Source organism: Pantherophis guttatus, chromosome 1 (assembly GCF_059756535.1).
Source record: "Pantherophis guttatus breed Tessera chromosome 1, ASM5975653v1, whole genome shotgun sequence".
NCBI lineage: Eukaryota > Metazoa > Chordata > Lepidosauria > Squamata > Colubridae > Pantherophis > Pantherophis guttatus.
The window spans coordinates 97937734-97960518 of NC_142063.1; the positions used below are offsets into that span (position 1 = coordinate 97937734).

General features: G+C 37.4%; 1 protein-coding gene across 2 annotated transcripts in view; it reads right to left on the bottom strand.

Annotated features, from left to right (window-relative positions):
• AMPD3 (adenosine monophosphate deaminase 3) overlaps positions 1 to 22785 on the bottom strand; it is a 48676-nt gene that overhangs the window by 6482 nt on the left and 19409 nt on the right. For both annotated transcript variants that reach the window (XM_034417074.3, XM_034417075.3), the window contains exons 8-13: positions 14042 to 14236; positions 13629 to 13760; positions 8770 to 8933; positions 6644 to 6770; positions 2820 to 2983; positions 1153 to 1273 (exon numbers count right to left, since the gene is read on the bottom strand). In XM_034417074.3, coding sequence (XP_034272965.2) covers positions 1153 to 1273; positions 2820 to 2983; positions 6644 to 6770; positions 8770 to 8933; positions 13629 to 13760; positions 14042 to 14236 — 903 coding nt within the window. The remainder of the gene's footprint in view (positions 1 to 1152; positions 1274 to 2819; positions 2984 to 6643; positions 6771 to 8769; positions 8934 to 13628; positions 13761 to 14041; positions 14237 to 22785) is intronic.

The window sequence follows — 22785 nt, forward strand, 5'->3', positions numbered from 1 at the left end:
CCAAAAATGCAGAACAGTATGATATACAGATAATAAACACCTTTCTTTGTGTATAGCAAACCTGAAGATGGAGATCTATAGATCCCATATACTCCAGTGGTGGGTTTCAAAATTTTTTACTACGGGTTCTGTAGGTGTGGCTTGGTGGGTGTGGCATGGCTTGGTGGGCGTGGCAGGGGAAGGATACTGTAAAATCTCCATTCCCCCCCACTCCAGGGGAAGATTACTGCAAAATCCCCATTTCCTCCCGATCAACTGGGACTCGGGAGACAGAGAATAAATGGGGGCGGGGCCAGTCAGAATTTTTACTACCGGTTCTCTGAAGTACTCAAAATTTCCGCTACCGGTTCTCCAGAACTAGTCAGAACCTGCTGAAACCCACCTCTGATACTCCCATGCAGGGGTGGTATTGACTTATCTTTGCTACCGGTTCGCAAATGTGAGCATGTGCGCAAGCAAAGCTCACGCACAACACCTCTGCGCATGCACAGAGCATCAAAAACAGGATGTGATGACGTCCGGGCAGTTGGGCGGAGCCTCCCACAGCTGCCGCTACCGGTTCACCTAAACCAGATATAACCGGTGGAATACCACCACTGCTCCCATGATGTATACAGGTAGTCCTCAAGTTACATCCATTCATTTAACAATCCTTCAAATTATGAACACAATGAAGAAAGTGACCTACAACTGGTCCTCGCATTTACAACCATGGTAATGTTCCCAAAGGCAAGTGACCAGAATTTGGGAGCTTGGCAATTAGCATGTATTTTATAACAGTTGCAGTGACTGAGGTTAAGTGATTGCCATTTGCAACCTTCCCAGGGGGTTTCGGACCAGAAAGGTCAATCAGGGAAGCGAGATTTGCTTAAGTACATCATTTGCTTAACTGGTTGTGACTCACTTAATGACTGCATTATTTAGGAATGGAAGTTCTGGTTCCAACTATGTTCATAAGTATAGGACTACCTGTATAAGTATACCTAGCCTACAGTGCCATAAATTAAACTCTATTAAGAGTTTTTCAGTGCTCTGATGACTCCCAAAGGTATGAGTTCAGTTTCAGAAGTCCAAGACCTTTCTAGGATAACAGAAGTCATTTATCAGGAGGGCAACAGATTGGTGGAGCCTGCAGTAGAACCATTACTATACCTTCTTCAGGAGCAATCCATGGGAAATATTGTCTGCAGTTAAAAAGGAGGACACCAGGTGAGTTATTGATCCAGCTTCTCCACAATGAGGTCGAAACAAGAAGGTGCTCATACCTCTCTCCCTATAAACAATTTAAAATACAATTAGCATCATACCTGGCCCTTCTGAAATCCCAAGACCAATCATAATGATACATCTCACAACGGCTGTGGGAAGTGCAAAAAATATGCATCTGTGACCCACTGATGGGCAGCAATACGTATTAAATGATTCCGAGGTAAGTCCTCCTCCATCACAGCCTGAGACAGCCTCTGACCTAGCCTGACTTAAAGATACTCACACACACTCTCATGTTAACTAAGGGGGTAGAAGGGGCTCAGTAACTGCTGAGCTTCAGGTTAAAAATGGTTTCGGATGACCTTATCCAATCGTTCAAAGGTAAGTCCTCAATTTTATTAGACAGGTATTTGTGACTGTAGCTCAAATGACTCACTGCAGGATAATTCTGCCAGTGGGCTAACTCTAGTGGCACCAGCAGAGATTAAATATCATATTGTGACCCCAGCTCTGTCTCAATTCTTGAAACTTAGTTTTATTTTATATTATATTTTACCAAGGCTTAAATGCTACTCTCTAAATATGCTATGCGTAACAGACTTTGAAAGTCTTGACTGCTTTGTTTTCTCATTTTAAATTTCTTAATTTCACCCTTTCTCTCCAGTTCCAAACAAATAAAGTCAATCTAAATCAGAAGGCTGCACTGTGTTTGCAATCCGATTTTGTGCTTAATATGAAGATTAGTATGCGAACAGATTTGTAAACAAACAAACGTCTGTGAGAGAATGAATAATCTGTACTATTTGTGCAGATTACAGGTTCACTATGATAATTTAACTACAAAGGGCTCCAGGCAAGGCAGAGAAATGTCACTTGTGAAGTCACGGACACGATTCTACAATTAGTAATTACAACTTTAAGCACTCCTGCTGCAGAAGTAATGCTGAAAGTGACTCTACATATCTGTTGTCACAAGTAATGCAGAAATTTGAGCTTCTGCTGATACCGCTTGATTGCTAAAGCTCATAAAAGTGATTTCATACAGAGATCACAAAAGATATTGAAATGAAAATCAGAATGCATACTTCAAGTACTGATGATCTTCAGTCTGGAAAGTTATCCCCTCCTTAACTAACAAAAGGAACTTTGTGCAAAAAAAAAAAAAAAAAGTTCTTCATTGATGTTTCTCACACTGAAATCAAAATCTCTCAATTTCCACCTAACCCCAGCTTTCCCATCAAACTCACAGATGACACAACTCGTAACCCAAAAACATCTAAGGGTCCTAGGTTAAGAAAGAGTTATAAGATATCCAACTTTTTATTTCTTCGTCTACCTCCAAAAGATGATAGCATCTGTAATGGAATTTATCATTAGGACAATTTATGCCTATTCCTAATGCCCAGAGCAGAATTGTCAACTTGGAAATGTGTAGAACTCCAGCATGTCTTCATTGTATAATTAGAAAGGAGCCAAAATAAATTTAAAAAGAGAGAGGGGAGATAAAGTATATGCATTTTTGTTTATCTTATGAAACCATGATATAAATTCCTTGTCATACCTTTCTACCAAACTTATAGAAACATGAAAATAGAAATATTACTACTTACTTTCTAAGGTTGTTGAGAACCATGATGTTTGCATACATATAATACAAATAATAGCTATATGGAGGATTTTTTTCACTAATCCAAGAATCAGGATGGGGGCTCCTTTCAGAGAACATGTGATCACTATGTTTTGATTCATCATCCACACTATCAAACCCTGTCACCTAAGAATTCAATAAAAACAGATTTTTGTATGAATAATGTATGTCTAATTTTCTGAATTATCTCACTTAATTGCTACAAATTAAAATTTAAACTGCTGAATATCATAAGGTCCAAACCCTATTTATTATTGATTGATTGATTGAATGAATGATTGATTGATTGGATTTATATGCCGCCCTTCTCCGGAGACTCAGGGAGGCTTAAGTCAGTTTATTGCCCCCACAATCTGGGTCCTCATTTTACCTACCTCGGAAGGATGGAAGGCTGAGTCAACCTTGAGCCTGGTGAGATTTGAACTCGCAGTAATTGCAGGCAGCTGGTAGCTAAGTGCTACTTTAACAGCACTTTAGTTCGCTGTGCCACCAAGGCTCCTTGGAAAGTTTTGAAATGTTTCTGGGAGTTAAGATGCTATATAAATGATGGTGATAATAATGCAAGCCATTATAGGGTAACCATCACAAGGTGATTAATTTGCATCTCCATAGTTATGTATGAAGGCATCCTAATTTTATTATATTGTTCTTTACCATCTTCTTGGTACTACAAAACCTAATGCTGCCTTAAAACTACTACACAAAATAACTTTTGATTGATAATCTCTTGAAAATTAAGTGAATGTTCACACATATATCCAAATGAATAAGAATACCATAAGCAAAAAGAAAGAGTGCACTGGGATAATCATATTTTAGAATGCAGAGTAGAATTTTTGGCACCATCTAGAGGCCAAAATGCACTGTTATGTATTCAAAGTTTCCATAACAAGAATCAAAGCAGTTAAATATTTGTTCTTTTCTTTTATGTAAATTAAATCTGAAGCTCTCATGAGATCTAATGTGGTAAAAATTGTGGGCTCTCTGCAAATATTCTAACACAGGAAAGATAGGAAGAAGGTAGCTATCCTTAAACGTTATAAAATTCAGAACGAACAATCATGAACTACAATGATCCATTCTTCTAAATAAACAAACAAAATAGGACCATTTGTGGTGAAGAATAACAGGCAGATAATCTAAAGTAGTAAAGGTGTTTTGTGGGAATCTGAGCTCTAACAACAAGAACTCACAACTCCTGCTGTGGGATTCAAATGGAGGGGACTATGTGGCTATGAGACTTGCATGCTGGAGCAATCAAAATTATGTTATCCTGGTCCCAATGAATGTACATATTTGAGTCTAAAGGCAGTCAAGACTACTGAAAAATTTACAGAGAAAATAAATAAAAGTATTGTCAAAATCAGTAATGCAATATCAAAAATCAAACTCCATATAGAATCTTGTGTGAATCAGATTTAACGTATTCCAGCTTTCACTTAGTGAGAATGTTAAGCTGGAGTCTCTGTAAATTGTCTGATTTTCTTTCTCAAAAATTCTCTAATGCAGTACACACAGATATGAGTCCTAAGAATAAGAGCTGGGCATTAATCCTTTCAAATGAAACAGGGAATCAATAGCTGGGTGAGAAAAACATACATGTGTTGCTATGTTGCTGAGGCATTCCAGATTACTAGAGCTGGCTGTTGCCTTTCTCAGGAAATTATTATGGTGAATCTTGTCACATGTCTGGGCAATACTTCATTCCTGGATATCCCAATCTCCCTGAGGCTGTAACCTATTTGTTTTCCAAAATATTAGATTTCCTTATAAAATATCCCCCTTTTCAAATACATTTAGTTGTTGCTTCAAGAGAGATAGTTATATTCAAATTAACTAGATCCACCACAATATAAATAGAGGCCTTCTATGTCCTGGCAATATTTAATGGAGTTCTGCTGGTTCCCAGCTGCACAGATTCCATTTGCCCAGTCTATATACAAATATTTGTACAGAGACAAGAATAAGAAAGAAGAGTGGCATCTAGTTTTCCTTCCCTTACTCTCTCATATTTTTTCAAACACTTGACTGATACTCAAGCTGAATTAGATTAATACATTGAATGTCTCTGGGTTGCCTGCAGAATACGTGTATGTAATATTTCACCTGATAGTCCCTTTTATTGGTCTGTTACATCCCTTTCATTTCAGGCCACAACTGAAAATGAAATATATGTGGTTAGAGAGCACATATTCCATTGTGGGTGATGGATTTGATTGTATATCACTTGTTCACATTGCAGTGGGTTATTATAATTTTCCAAGTCCAAGCAATTCTATAACAGAACGGGGTATTGTCCTTTTTACAGATCCAGTAGTAAAAGATTAATTATAAATCCTTATTGGGATCAGTCAATGGTAATTTTTCCCCAGGTCTTAGGAAGATGTAGACTTCACTACTAAGAGAAGATGGTATTAAATCTGCCAGGAGTCTGAGCATGCTTGTCAAATAAAAAGGCAGGTGTTTGGCATCCTAGCACTTCTGCTCATTAGCAACACCTGAAGGGACTTTAAGCTGGAAGGAGTAGTGGAGCACTGCTTGTGGCAAATATTCTCCCTTATACTAGGCTAGCTGGTTCATCATCTGGGTTAACTGGTCCAACTTGCAACTTGCTGTGATATCTCAGCAAGACACTAGCAACCTGTTTCAGGATCACTGAGATACCAAACAACTGCTGCCTCAGATTTCCTCCTTTAGAATTGGGAGTAATAAGATGGGAAATTTTCTGCCAAAGCTTCCTGCTAACAATTAAACTACTTACATTACAAAGAATATTAAAACACCGTGTGGGTGTAAGATGTCTAAAATGAGATATAAAAAATTATCATAACCTCACATATGCAGAATGAAATATTTGGAGCCTTTAGCTCTACATTTCCAAATTTAAATCTTTTATCCAGAATAAATGCCCTAATTAAAAAAACAATTCATATTGTATTTTGTAGGATTAACAGATATTTATAGAACAAATTTGTTCATATTTTACTCTGTCTAAATATTTTTCTAATACCTTGTAATTTTCTTTTATCATAAAAATTACTGAAAAGATTATAATTATCTCTCTTCAGCACTTTTAGATTTCACATTCTGTTTGAAATTAAGTAGTTAATTTTCTCAATTAATATGAGAATTCCAATTTATCATGCAGGGAGTTTGTTATTTGTAAATACTGAAACCAAACAGAGTTTGTTTCACCTGTCTAGACACCAATTTTAACTCTAGTCAGTAATGACTAGTTTAATATCATACCATACTATAGAGTCATATTTTTATTTCTCAGTTTAGAAAAGCAATTTTGCATTTGTTGATATTGAACTGCTTATATATCATTAAAATGCTAGTAAGATGCTAGCAGATTTAGTTTGAGCTTAGAAAATGTCTTCTTTTATACCAGATTTTGAAATTCTTTTGGAATTAATTCCTGTTCAACCAAATTCTTTACATCAACAGGAGAGCCAGTTTATCTAATCTATCAATCCAAACTGAAATATATGGAAATAATTAAATTAACTGCATAGTCCCATGATATACCTCAGTAAATTAGAATGAGACAATTATATATTAACAACATATTTCAAAGCTCTATGCAAGGGACTGGTGCATTTTCACTAAAAATCTTAGTCCACTTTCCTCTATCTGGCTTTTAAGATTTCATGTCACTAGTTACTGCCCAAACATTTAAAGCCTATTTCTGTAGTTTGAACTTGCTACTGAAAACACATAAAAGAAGAATGCAGAGTGATACAATCACTAGATATGTGCAGTCTAGGACAGTCAAATACTTACAAATTTAAGAAAAAGATGTAATTCTTTATGATCCAAGGGTTTGATTGTTGCTTCAAACAGAGGTAAGAATATGTTTTCTAGCATCTTCCCAAAGTTAGGCAGAATGTTTTTTGCCCTAAATATATCACTGGGGGAAAAAAACCAAATATTTGAACATTTTTATTGTGCTTATTTGGGATATTGCCTACTTTAGGAATAGGTATTCTTGTCCAACCCTGCCCACCCACCCCCCGCCCCCACAAGATCTCAGTTGAATTTTGACTGCAAAAAAGACCCTTAAGCAACTTTAGTACAATCACTTTAAAGTACATAACAAAAAAATAAAAATACTTGAATTATGTAACATGAAAATGACCTGAATATTCTAGTTTTATCTTCCAAATGGTATTATTATTTAATAACATATTATTATGTTACTGCTACCCATCTGTAATCTTCAATCTAAAATAATGGGGGGAAATGATAAAAGTTTACTTCTCATATCAATCCCATTCCTATTCAGAGCCCTTCAGCAGAACCCTAAGATATTGCATATGATTATTTATATATCCTATTTATTAGATCAATTTATATAGCTGTCCAATCAAAGTACAGCTCAGAGCATCGTACAAATGAAAAACATTGAATAGTAATAAAAACATCATGTAAAACATATTGTGCCAGAGACCATTTCAAAACAACCAAAACCAAGAAAAATAATCAAGATAGGCACAAAACCTCCTATCTCTGTGCCTGGGGGGAAAACCATTCTTCAGAGTCCTTTGAACAGTACACAGGATAAGGCCAGCCAAATCTCAGGGGAAAAGCTTTTCATGGGGAAAATGTGGCAACAGAGAAAACACATCTCTTGGGCTCCTCAAGATGACACTGCTTAAGTGATGGGACTGAAGCATGCCCAACCTGACAGATGTATCAGATACATAGAAGTAATCATAGATAGGGAGCCTCATATATAACCAATTCCTGTGTAACAAAGGGCTTTGTATGTAATAACTAACACCTTGGGTTGCACCCTAAAGCCTACTGGCAACCAGCACAATTCGTGAAATAGTGATATTGCATAGGAAAACCCAAATACTCCTATAACTATACATACTACGGTACTGCATTCTGGACCAGCTAAAGCTTCTGAGTGGTCTTTAAGGACAGGCTCATGGGGAATGCATTGCAGACATCCAAACAATAGGTCATTAAGGCTTGAGTGACCATGAGTAGGGCAGGGATGGAACATGAGTAAGGCAGTAGGATTGCACAAGGTAGATTTGTGCAAAGACCACCTGAGCAATAGCTGCCACTTGTCCTTTGAGCAAGAGCCATATTGGCAACCCCAAATTATATCAACCTGCTTGTTCTCCAGATCTCCCACGAGTCATTTTTGCAATATTTGTGGAAGCAATTGAATAACAAGGGCAATTTAAATATAGGAAGCTATTTGGGGGATGTATCTTTGCTTCCCATGTATAAACTCGAATAATTATAAATTTAAAGTAAAATTGCACTGCAGCAATTTATATGGATTGCATTTACACATTTAACTTTACATGATAAGCCAATTTTTATTGGAAAATGGCAGGATGGACCTGCACATGGCTCTCAAGTCTCTCTTGTTCATTAGAAATCAGCTCATCAAATTATGGAACCAACCTGCTAAAATGCTGCTACCTTTGTGCTAATCTCCCAGGTTTAACATACCAGAAAGGAAGGGAAGGAGGAAGTAAGCCATACCAACTCTTCTAAAATAGAAACTTCCTGGTACCACCCACTTTAGCAATGCCATGTTACTGCCTAGCTTTCTTTAGTCCTTTTATCTTCCAAATCATTATGGTTTCCAAAATATTGTCCTCAACACTTTTTAAAGCAACATGTTTCTTACAGGCAAATTAATTGAAGCTGTCAAACCCTCCAGATGACCTCACACAATATAGTGTGGCAACAGTCATGGTGCAAGGTTATTTACTTAACCACAATTGTGGAAAGAAAAAAAAAGTCAAATTTCCTCATTCCTGTAAGGGAAGTTCTTTTTATACTTAAGCATATTTTAAATCTCTCTCTCTGTTAAAGAACTGGAAAAAAGAGAAATGAAACAGTTTCCACTAGTGCAATTAATTATTGATTCTTTTACTTACTAGATTCTTGGGACCTGAATCATCCAGCGCATGTGAGGTGAATAAACTTTGTGCCTTATGAACCATTTAGCCAAATTCTGCCACTCATCTGCAGAACGCCCATAAATAGACAGCCGAGGTTCTGTGTACTGGTATTTACTTTCTTCTAGTTCACGGGCAACTTCCTATTCAAAATAAGCCATTATTACTTTTCTGTTTAGAGCAAACATATTTCATCAAAAAGTCTTACATGCAGAGCCTAACTTAGAAATACACCTACTGATCATTAATCACAATGCATTTTGATTCCACATTTCAAATTCCCCAAGTGTTTACAGACTTAATGATGCCATTTAGGATTGTTTTTAAATTTGCAAATTATAGAACTTCCTGCCACATAATATTTGCCACAGTGTTTGAAACTTTATATATTTCAGCATTCTTCTGATGCAGTACCATGAAATTTAGAAATGTGAGCAATACGGGAAAGGCCCTAAAGTATTTCTAAACTTTGTTAAGACAGAAATATTCCCTCCACCATAGAAACCTAATTGGAAGAGGTGAGGAACTCATCTCTCTTAGACATGGATATCAGGGTTTTGCTGAAATCTGATGGGGGGACAGGAGGAACATAGACCATATTATTAGCTACAGATGTTGCATCCTGCTTAACATTCACCCCAATCATGAATATCTGAATGAAGAATTATTCCACCTGTACTGCTAGATGACCACTAGATGGTAACAAGGAGATCCAGAAACTGGGATGTATTGTTCTATACTCTACCTAACAAAGTTAATAATTGATTGCATCTGTAACTGTGAAACCACAGACTGAGCTCTTTGAGACTTGCAAATTCAGTGATCAATGTTAACAATAAAATTAAGCACCAGTACACGAAACTATACTGAGTAGTTTCCATTATATCTTCCAGGATCTGTTTATCAATAAAAACACTCCTTTATCAATAAAAGCATTTAAGTATAGGAAGATGCCATCAAGTCCACCCCCTAATTTTAATTTAGAATTAGAATTAGAATAGAATGAGCTGGAAGGGCTTCTAGTCCAGCCCCCACCCCCACCCCGGTTCAAGCAAGAGAAGCTATATCATTTCAGACAAATGACTATCCAGTCTCTTCTTAAAAACCTCCAGTGATGAAGCATCCACAACTTCTGAAGGCAAGCTCTTCCACCGGTTAATTGTCCTCACTGTTAGGAAGTTTCTCCTTAATTCCAGGTTGCTTCTCTCTTTGATTAGTTTCCAACCATTGTTTCTTGTCCTGCCCTCCGGTGCTTTGGAGAATAATTTGTGGCAGCCCCTCAAATACTGGATACTGCTATCATGTCACCCCTAATTCTTCTTAAAGCATTGTGTATCAGAGGCATCCACAAAACCCAGTGCTTTCATCCAAATGACCAAAGCAGTCTTGCACCATTGCAACACAATTCCATTTCTTTCACAGGTGCCTGCAATATCATGATATGTGTAGAAAAAAGGCAGAATTGTGTCGTGAAGTGTGACACTACTTTCCCCTCTTTGACTGTCCTTGCAGATGCATCTGTCCCAAAATAATGGCTATCCAACACATCCAGTGAAGAGTGCAGTGGCTCATTAGATTAGACACTGGGCTGATGATCCGTAGGCTCATGTTCAAGACCCAGTTGCTGCTGTGTGAGACGGGGTGAGCTCCCATCACACACTATAGCTCCTGCCAACCCAGCAGTTCAAAATCAAGTGACCGTAAATAAATGGGTACCACTTCAGTGGGCAATTTAACGGGGATATGAAAGGAGCCCCAAACTTGGCATTCCCTGGGCAACGGTGATGCGGCTATTCAATCCTTTCAACCCTGAAGAAATGCGGGGCTCCCCACTTGACTGTAGAAGCAGTATCCAGTGAAAGGGAATCCCTATCTCTTTGGGTAATTGATTAGATCTAATCTTTTTTCCTGGATCAATTTGGACATGATACTCCTATTCTTCAGGCACAGTTGATGTGGTTCCTCCATGACCTGAACAAATAGACACTATAGGAAGACCCCTCCCTGAGCAGTTCATACCAACAATGAGCTGTAAAATTCAAAACATTAGCCACAAACTATATGGATTCTAATTAAGAGTAATAAAACATATGAAATTGAAGTCATTCCATCTTTGTTTTACTCTACACATACTCTTCCATTATTTCATAAATGTCATCTTCATAATTAACAGCATCTCTGTTAATTAATATTAAACAGATATGCTGCTAATATATGAATGAAATAGGATTCATGTAATTACTGTTACATTCAGTCTGGTTTTCCTAATGGAGGCAGGATGTCCAATTTTGTCTTCTAATTGCACCCACAAATGTCCACAAATTTATGCAATGAAGCATTTCAGCAATCCATAATTCACAGAAAAAAGGCAAACACATTTTCACTGTTGAAAATGAGATTTAAATGGGCTTAACCTCTAAAGACTAACATCAAAATAATTTTGAAGAACTGAACAGATTAATCAGATATTCCAAATCATTTATTGTGTTTTGGATAACTCTTTTATACCAGAATAATGTAAAATGGTGTACTATTTAAGTTTTATAAACATTTTATGTATGATTCATATATATTGCGTGTATATGTACATCATTTCTCTTTATTCAAATATTTACAGTAGGTCAAAGATGTCCTTCAATTCCAATCCCATGCCCTAATTTATGCAAACAGAAAGTATTTGTAGATTTATAATATATTTTTCATGCAAAATTTGATTTATATTAATGCTAAATTGTATTTCTCTTTCAAATAAAAACATTTAAGATTAATAAATCCTCAGTAGTATCTAGACATTGATACAATTGGATTAGAAATCTTATTTTCATGAGTAAAACAATTCATTATTATCTACAACAATGGAAAAAAAACTGATGAGAAATTCATCAGTTAGAATAGTTCACATTAAGATATGCAGGTAAATGGGCTATGCAAGACATCAGCCCATGGCATAGTTACAGGATTTAACTTTTGGAACAGAAAAGTTCAGGACTTTAGAAAACGCTAATGGAAGAATTAGATAAGGCTTCAATGGAACTGTATCTAGGATGAATTATTATTCTGGTTTATATACTGCTTCCTTCATAAAGGCTCTGAGCAATAACAAATGCGTAGCAGAGTAAAAACATTGGTTAAAACAAATGTACAGTAACTGATACGCCACATCTCTGATATCCTCATATCCTCATTCATTTGAGTCCAAAGTGTTTCAAAAGAGGTACATTTTTTACAGCTCTTTGAAAATATTATCAACAAGGAATAGTTTAAATATCCAGGGCTAAGCTGTTCCAGAGTAGGACAGCCATCACAGAAAAAGTTTAACAATGGGGTCCCTGCAGGTCAGGGGTGAAATACTCCTGGTTCAAACCGGATTGGGCGATCCGGTAGCGATTGTGGCAGGTGGTTCGGAGAACCGGTAGCAATGGTGGCACGAGGCTCCGCCCACCCACCTGGGTATTGTTACTTCCTGGTTTTAATCAGGAAGTAATGTGTTTTTTACCCTGTGCGCATACACAGGTTTTGCGTATGCGCAGAGAGTCTGCGCATGCATGTGACGTGCATGAGCACTTCTGAACCGGTAAGGAAGGTAAGTAGATTTCACCACAAAGGCTACCATCAGTAACACACTGCCAGGGACTCAGATCCTGCAGTGCCAGACGTGTCCCCCTGTTTAAGCCAGTACATGTCCGGGCCCGTCTGAAGTTTGCTAGAGAGCATTTGGATGATCCAGAAGAGAATTGGGAGAATGTCATATGGTCAGATGAAACCAAAGTAGAACTGTTTGGTAGAAACACAACTCGTCTTGTTTGGAGGAGAGAGAGTGCTGAGTTGCATCCAAAGAACACCATACCTACTGTGAAGCATGGGGGTGGCATCATCATGCTTTGGGGCTTTTCTCTGCAAAGGGATCAGGATGACTGATCCGTGTACAGGAAAGAATGAATGGGGCCATGTATTGTGAGATTTTGTGTGCAAACCTCCTTCCATCAGCAAGGGTATTGAAGATGAAACGTGGCTGGGTCTTTCAGCATGACAATGATCCCAAACACACTGCCCGGGCAACGAAGGAGTGGCTTCGTAAGAAGCATTTCAAGGTACTGGAGTGGCCTAGCCAGTCTCCAGATCTCAACCCCATAGAAAACCTTTGGAGGGAGTTGAAAGTCCATGTTGCCCAGCGACAACCCCAAAACATCACTGCTCTAGAGGAGATCTGCATGGAAAACGTTTGACCTATGCATTGCCAACAAAGGATATATAACAAAGTATTGAGATGAACTTTTGATATTGACCAAATACTTATTTTCCACCATAATTTGCAAATAAATTCTTTCCAAATCAGACAATGTGATTGTCTGGATTTGTTTTCTCATTTTGTCTCTCATAGTTGAGATCTACCTATGATGTCAATTACAGGCCTCTCTCATCTTTTTAAGTGGGAGAACTTCCACAATTGGTGGCTGACTAAATACTTTTTTGCCCCACTGTATCTTTGGTTAATAGTAACCTATTTAAAATGGTTACATGATGACATGCTCCTACAGAGTTTTCTGTCCATTGTAACTGAATGGCCTAAAATCTTTCAGAGCAGGTGTAACTTTTCCTGGTTTTATTTGGCATACAAAAGAATTCACATTCTAACTAGATTTACTAGATGGCTTTGGGCCAGAACAAATAAATATATAATGGTCACACTCTTTCAGCCCTAGAAAGAAGGCAATGGAAAGTCACTTCCGAAAAACTTGCCAAGGAGCCTTCAGGGATGTCTCTAGGTAGTCACCAGGAATCAACATTATCTTGGAAGACACAGAAGCTAAGACATGATTAGCTGAAAAGCTGCTTACCTTCACCATCCGAGCAAAATATTCACCACCGAGATAGTTTTCTGTTTTCAAGTATAAGTCCCTCAACTCACTTGCACCAACTGGATTATATTTGGAGTTAAATTTATCAAACCGGTGAAATGTCTGGCGATCCTAAGAAAAGCAGGGGTTAAAAAAGTACATTTGTTATATTCTTATATTATTTATCACTGGATATTAGTTTTAGTAACTCACATATTCATAATGTTTTTTTAAAATATAAAATATGAGCCTACAAAAAGGTAACTTGAATTCAGACTATAACAACTAGCACAGTAAATACACAAAAGGCATAAGAGTTTGTCAACCCAAAGTTTCTTTCTCTTTCCATGGCTGGGCAATTTACGAAACCTTGATAATTATTCAGATGTGTTCTTTATTTAAAATGAACTTACTGCATGAACATCTAGTGAGTCTACAGTGAGGTCATAGGGATCCATGTGTAGGCTTTCAAACACCTGCTTCAAAGTCAGCTTCTTGTCTTTTCTTTCCCCAACTATCCTGTTGGGTTCAGTTTGATAAGTGTGCTTAATGAACCTCAGCAGATGTTTCTGATTCATGCAAGCAGCAGCGTGGATGTGGGTATCAACCTGAAATAATAAAAAAGTAGCAATTTTTCCCACCTATTTTATTACTATCGCTGTGACACAAATTTAAGTTAAAGACATTACAGATAATGATTGAGCCTCAAATTTCTGTTGCTAAGCAAGATAGTTGTTAAGTGAGTTTTGTCCCATTTTACAACCTTTTTTGCCACAGCTGTCAAGTGAATCACTGCAGTTGTTAAATTAGTAACATGGTTATTAAGTGAATCTGGATTTCCCATTGCCTTGGGCTTGTCTGAGGGTCACAAAAAGTGATCACATGATCCCATAATCCAGTGTTTGCCAAACTTGGCTATTTTAAGATGCATGGACTTCAATTCCCAGAATTCCCCAACCAGTATGCCTGGTTGAGGAATTCTGGGAGTTGAAGTCCATACATCTTCAAAGGGTCAAGTTTGGGAAACACTGCTAATCTACCCCATAAATATGAGTCAGTGTTTGAATTTTAATCATGTGACCATGAGGATGCTGCAACAGTTGTAAGACTGAAAAACGGTCATAAGTCATTTTTTTTCCAGTTTTGTTGTAACTTCAAAGAGTCACTAAACGAATGGTTATAAGTTGAGGATTACTTGTAATTTATCCATTAATGTGCTACTGTTAATGTAAAATTACAAAACACATTTTCACAGATATCAGACAGCAAGTAAGGCAAGAAATATAATCTTGAATTCACCCAAATCCACACCTCTAATAAAAATTAACTATGTCACAAACAAGTCCACTTTGAGGGTTGGTGAAGGATCACAGATTTCTTTTGTTAAGCCCTTAGGATAAGAAAGTTCCTAAATTAAAATGGAAGAAGATTGGAAAGCATTTCCAAACTGTATAGACAATGCCATTGTGAATTAACAGCCTTGTGAATGACATATGTTACTGTTGGCAGAAGCCTGTCTTTTATCCTAATATTTGGTCCATCAACAGAAGAGACTGGGCCCTTTTCATCTCATCTATACCTTTGTAACCCTGAAGGACTTTTGAGTTGTTGCCCAAAGCAGCAAAAGGAAATTACTGAAAACTAGAGATTAGATGATGATTAGAGGGTGCTGTGGCTCAGGAGTTAGACATTTGAGCTTGTCAGCTGAAAAACTGATAGCCCAGGTTCAAGATTGCACGACAGAGTAAGTTCCCATTACTTGCCCCAGCTTCTGCCCACATAGCAGTTCAAAAGCATGTAAAAGTAAGTAGATAAATAGGTACCACTTCAGTGGAAGGTAACAACATTCCATGAATAGTTTATAGTCACATACTGTGTTTCCCCGAAAATAAAAACCCTGTCTTATTTTATTTTATTTTTTGAACCCTTATTGCCATGTGCTCAAAAGCCCGATTGGGCTTATTATCAGGAGATGTCTTATTTTGGGGGAAACAGAGTATGTGTGTGTCTGTGTATAGATAGATAGAGAGAGAGACGATAGACAGACAGACAGACAGACAGATTTGGCTACCTATACATTTTGTTCAGTACTTTTTCTCATGACATACATGTTTTCCCTTTTCCTGCCAATTTTAATTTACTCCCTTATTTTCAGCATATCTGAACCAGAGCCAACAGTGTTAGCCAAGTCACGAAAGAACAGTCCATCTTATTAACCTATTAGGCTGTTTAATGAGTTTTACTCAAAAATATTTAGCATTTTAAAACATATCCCATGTGTCTTATTTTCTCAGGGATTAATGCAGTAGTGAAATCCTCTGTGGATTGCCACCGGTTCTCTGCCTGCGCATGTGCGGTGCATGCCGAACACGTGCTGTGCGTGCACATGTGCAGTGCATGCCAAAAGCATGCTGTGCGTGCATGCATGTACAGTGCACACCAAAAGCACACTGTGCGCGCATGCACAATGCATGCAAAGCGCACAGTGCATGTGCACATGCACAGTGCACACCAAACGCATGCTTTGTGCGGAAAAAGAAGGCTTAACAAGGTAAGTAGAACAGCAGGGGGGGAACAGCTGTGCCGTGCAATTTAGATTTGCTAGAAAGCAGGATTTCTAGCAAATCTAAATTGCACGGCACAGCTGATCGTCGGAAATACCAGTTCAGATGAACCGGTAGCTTTAATCACTATCAGTTCCCCCAAACTGGTGTGAACCGGTAGCATTCTTGTTGTGGCTCCATTACCTGAGCCTGTGTCATCGGCAGGAGAGGACTCCGAGAGTGAAGGAGAGGAGTTGGCAAGGCCTCCCTCTCCAGGACCTTCCTCTCTGGCAATGCCTTCGGTGTCCGCTGAAGGGCAAGAGATAGGGCCGGGGCCAAGCACGTCCACACAGCCACAGGTGGACAGTGATGAGGGTAATGAGTCTTGGCTGGATCCTCGGCAGCGTCGCAGAGATAAGCGCACACAACAGAAGAAAAGGCGTGCCAGAGATTAGGCTGAGTCACTGGACCACACCCCACAGGATATAAAAGGGGGTGACGTGGCCATTCAGACTCTGTGACGGACAAAACTAACTACTATCGAGTCACATTGCATCTTTGGAAACAACATTATCGGCCTTGGATTTATTTTATGAAATGGACAATTCTTGACTGTGTGTATTTTGTTTATTGAGTAAAAGTTCTTGGCAAGCAACTACTGGGTTGCTGCCAAGCGTCTTATTGGAAGAATTGGTTGTCTGCCAGTTTACTTAACCCCCGGCTGTCTGTTTGTGTGCGTGTGTGGGACGGGGACAGAACAATTCTCTACCTTTAAGATCTATATCAGGGTTGTCAAACTCGTGGCCCATGGGCCAGATGTATCATGTGCTGGCCCCTCCCCCGCTTGGTTTAGCAAAGGAGGGAAAAGGCCCATTACATCACGTGACAACACTGTGATGATGCGAGCTTGACACCCCTAATCTATATGAACCAATACACTTATGTTACTGTCACAGAGAAACATACAGTTAAATCTGTAATCTTTCTGCAGGATTTGAGAATTGAGTGCAAGCTAGAAAACAGAGAGGACTGAAATAGAAAAGAGTTCTTACGTCTGCAGAGTTCAAATTGTTATCAGATTCTTCTCCAAAGCAATTGCACTTCTGACTATTTGCAGAAGCGAGGGAAAATGTCTTTTTTTAGCTCAAGCAATAGGCCACATTTTACTTCAGCTCACAAACATTATTATTAAGAATTTAAGGTGATATGATATACTGTTCCTATCAAGGGAGATCAGGATGGATAAGCTCTTCACCGAATAGATGAAGTTGACCAATCCTTATTAATTTCATTTCAGTTGCAAAAATAATTTAGCCTCTACTATGATAAAAAAAAATCCTTCAACTTCATTCAATCCTCCATGCTTTCTCTGTGTCTTTAATCATAACTACTGAAGCTTAAGCAAGAGGTATTTATTTAAGGGGCTGTCTATTTTATTTTCTATAATCATTATGAAACAAAACAATGCTTCAATTCAGCAAAATGAGAATCTTCAGTATCTTCAGCTCTTTTATACCTTGAGGAACATTATTTAATGAACATGGCAAGAGAGTAATAAATGAATTACAGTTGACCATATATGCCTAACCAACTATTTAGAAATTTGTAAGAGGCAAGCAGAAGATTCTGGTTTACTCAACAAGGAAACAAACATTCAATATGGGAATTTCCACAAATAATATTACATTTACACTATGCAAACACATATCTTGTTAGTCTAGTCAAATGCCGATTGTATTACAAATACTGTAGCAAAACTGAGTGTCTTGATTATTCCACTGACTAATCAACTCAGTCAAAGTCAAAATGAGAAAAGTACATTTAGTAAGTCACATCCTGATCCAAAAAAATGTTTTGGAAACACAAGTAGATTTTTGTGTTTATTATACCCTTCATTGCCTCTTCAAAATACTGCTATTGAAAAAGATACTTATTTTGCATGTATAAATCAGGTCCTATGATAGAAAACAGCAGCAATGAATTCTCTCTTAAAAGTAGCAATATCAGTATCAATAGCACTTATATACCGCTTCATAGTGCTTTACAGAGCGAGCATATTGCACCTAACAATCTAGGTCCTCATTTTACTGATCTTGAAAGGATAGAAAGCTGAGTCAACCTTGAGCTGCTCAGGATGCAATCTGTTTCGGCCAAGGGTATGTCAAGGCATCTTACGATATAACAAAGGGTTAAAATTAGGGGGGGGGGACATCTAAATTTAAAATAACTTAATTCAATTAATTAAACACAATATCATTGCCCTCTGTGCATTTAATTTTTCCTTTGATTACATTAAAAATTATGGGTTGGTAACAATTTTCATAAAAGCTGTGGGAAGGTTTGAGGAGGTTGTACATGGTCCCTGGGGTCTCAGATTGCCCATTAGTCTGTTAAGGCTGGACATCTTTCAATCATTATTCAGAAAGATGCTTCAGATCTCATGTGAACTCAGCACTTCTCTGCTACAGATTAAGTCAGCCAAGTCCTTTTTCAGACTACTGAAAACCTGAAAAATGATCATGTTGCTTTAAGGATTCATTAAAGTAGCTTTTTCCCCCCCTCTTTTGGGCAGATGAAGCTGGAAAAAAGATGTAACTGTTTTAATGAATAGCAGAGAGATGCTATTCTTGAATAAGATACAACACAGTTCATTGAAATCATGTTTGAAATCAGCACAGCACAGTAATAAGGCACAGAAGGGAAGTTCATTTTTTAAAAAATGTTATTCAGAAGCATTTATTGGACTGGATGAAAAAGAGCCACAGATATTTATTTATTTGATTTATATGCCGCCCTTCCCTGGAGACTCAGGGCGGCTTACAATGCGTTAAGCAATAGCCTTCATACTTTTGTATATACCTGCTTAGTAGGGCTTTCGGGGCCCCCAAAGCGGTGTTCTTTTTTATACAAAGTCAGTTTATTGCCCCCACAATCCGGCTCTTCATTTTACCTAGCTTGGAAGGATGGAAGGCTGAGTCAACCTTGAGCCTGGTGAGATTTGAAATCGCAGTAATTGCAGGCAGCTGGCAGCTAAGTGCTACTTACGAGCACTTTAGTCCACTGCACCACCAAGGCTCTTATAGTGCTGATGCCATTCACATGGTCATCCTTTTTTTTTTTTAAATTTGACTTATATGCCGCCCTTCTCCGGAGACTCAGGGCGGCTTACAATGTGCTCAGCAATAGCCTTCATCCTTTTGTATATTTATACAAAGTCAGCTTATTGCCCCCACAAACTGGGTCCTCATTTCACCTACCTTAGAAAGGATGGAAGGCTGAGTCAACCTTGAGCCTTGGCGAGATTCGAACCTGCAGTAATTGCAGGCAGCTGGTCTTAATAACCAGTTTAATAACAGGGTGCCTTAGACCACTGTACTACCAAGGCTCTTATGACTGCATGGGTAAATGAACCATTCAGATGAAGCAAAAGAGAGGTTTCAGGACAATTAGCAACCAACAAAGGTTCTATAATGAAAATATAAAAGTATGTGAACCACTCCATAATTGCAGTTGTAGATTACACTGATTTACAGTATGAACATTACAGTCAATTACACACAAATAAAGGCTACGTGTATATGAATGTATATTCTATTGAGTCATCCAGCAATGACTTACTGAGCATATCTATCTATGAAGATACTATCCACTACTATTCTTCTCTGTGCATAATATTCTTTGGAAATGGAATTAAATTATGATAGATTTTTCCCTCACCATATAATATTTTCCCACTGATCTGGAGGTAACCCGATCTATTATCACAAAATTAGGAGATCACAGGGAATCAGACAGGCCAGAAGTATTCATGGTATCAGACTTCCATCAGCCTTTTCACTGAAGGCTTCAAAAAACAAAATGCTCTTAGATGGGTGATGCTGAAGTCTTCTGTATTTATTTACTCTTTACCCATCTTTACTCTTTATTTTTTTATGGTTATAACCCTTTCCTACTTGTGGTAGAAAGACTACTTTAATTTATTAAAGGTTTTTAAATGTCTGAGAAAAATCCCTCAGTTATATTCTCCTCACAGTTAGGTTTTCTTTTCTCAATAAACAGCAAAATCTTTACATGCTTCCTATGAATTCCCATGACTTTAGCACACAGTTAAATGTTTCGTGTTCTTCACTTAAAATGCACAATTTATTTATGTACTTATTTCACTTATAGGCTGCCTGACTCCATTATCATTCTGGCAGCATATAGACTAAAAACAATATAAAACACTAACATATAGAGACGCTAAAAAGGAAAGATATCTGGTAAAAAATAACAGAATATAAAAAGCCAAAATTATTTGTTTGGAGTGTACATTTTCCTTTGCCATTTATTGTATTAGGACACTTTTGGGGAATTAATAATAGGCAGTTTGTGGTAATCAAAAAATCTACAGATTTCAGTACTAGACTGATTTATTGTTAAGGATACAGTGAAACCACATTTTAATAAACTAACTGGGGGAGGGGTGTCTGTTATTCATGAATATCTGCTAAATAAGAAATTACAAAATTTTCATCCATTTTTATTATTTACATAATTTATTATTTATTTTTTACATAATTTTCACAGCAATGTATATTGCTGTGCAAATCTGGTCCATCACATATGATGTTTTAAATCAAGGGTTACTAAATCAGGGTATCTTTAAATTTTAATTTGTGGAGGTACACGTTCGTAATATACACACTGATGTCTTGAGTTTATTCTGATAGTTCCAAGCAAATAAGAAATTGCATTTGTTGCCTGGATATATCACCCAGAGTTAAGGTCAACTCAAGCATGCTTTTCATCATTTTTAAAATGAATAGGATTGAACAGCATACAGTTTTATTAGAAATGTTCCTTTTTTAATTTCCAAAGAATTCTCAAGACTGTATCACAACTATCTTGATTCTGGTGCTGTAAAATGTTAATCCAGAGTAATAATTGAAATCAGTATGTATTTTTGAAAGCTCTTAGAATTTTAAGAAGGCAATAATAAAACCCATAAAGCTGATTTGCACGCCAGATAGATAATTAATTAGCATACATCTTTTATGCACAATTTCATTTGAAAACTTGAAGATGATAGAAAGCAACATTTCTCTAATCATTTGTCTTACTTTTTCTTTTATTTGCTATGAAAATCAAAGTGGCACAAACACTGAAGGCATATGTCTGCTATTACTTTAGCATAGGATCATAACTGAGTTATAGTTTAATTTTTAGGCAAAACAGGTACAGATCTGAACAATAACTTTAATATGTATGGATAAAAAAAGTAGGGCAGGGGTTCACCCAAACTATATTTTGTTTTATCATGTTAATCTCAAATATATCTGATACACTATTATTTCTCTCTTTTTTCCTCTTACTTTCTTCTCCTTGGCACCCATCTATTCTTCTTTTTGGCCCCATCAACAGGGTCATTGAAGGCACTACTAAGTTTACAGCATACTAAACAATTTTGACACCTTCCAACATTCTGATGAGGGAGGTGGCACTTGAGAGTTTTATGTACACACATGTATTAAATCTGTCACCAAGATAGATAACTATTCTATATTTAGAAGAGTCAGTAATTCTATCATTGTCTCCACCAGTTTACATAGTGTGGTGATAGATGACTTTGGTGCTTCAGTCAAGGTTATCCTAGGCGTCCCAATATATAACATCAATTCTGTAAATACTACTAGTTTTCATAGAAGGCTGAAGAAACATGGCAAAGAAACACTAACAAACATAGCTTTGATTTGAACATATTGCCCATAATTTATTTAATATTACTGAATTATGGTTGCTTTATTATTACTTGTGTTTGTTTTTTGTTGTTGGTTGGAAATCTTCTTTTCACTCTCAGAGGCACAATTGTGAAATGGGTGGCTCAATATAATTCATAAATAAATAACAACATTGAACATTCAAATTCTTAGGTTGGATAACAGTAGTTGCTACACAAAGAAAAACCCCAGCATAGAAACTCATATTTAACTGACTGCATGCTCAAACTAATATTCCCTCCAACTAAGCTAATGTCCCCTGAGCAAATGAAAATCATGTAATTTCATTTTATCGACTACACTTCAGGATAGGTGGAAGCAATCAAGTGCTCTCCAAATGTCACTGAATCACAGAGCTGGAAGGAGTCATTTAAGTCATCAAGTCCAACTACCTGTCACAGCAGGAATCCAAATTGAATTGAGAATATTCAGCAAAGAGGAGCTCACCATCTTGTCAATCATTCGTTTCTTGCTGATTTGCTCCCATTTTTCTTTTTAAGATTCAATTAAAATGTGTCTTCCTGTGCCCGGAGATGAGTGTTTTTTCTTCTGAATAATATATCTTTTTGGATATTTGTGGGTGCTATTGTATTCTCAGGACTAAACAAACCCAGTTCCTCTAGTCTTCCTCATTTTGTACAACAAATCCTAGCATTATGGTTATTGGCAACACCACTTAAACGTTTGAGGTCATAACACAGTCAATCGCTTCTAAAAGGTTATTCAGTGCCAGCAGGGCACTGCTGGGAGGAAGGGAGTAAAGGGAGGAAGATGATGATGGAAAAAGTATGGTAACCATTTAGCAAGCTATGGGGTTTGGGCTGGGTGGTGCAGTGTTGCACTGGTTCATGAAGC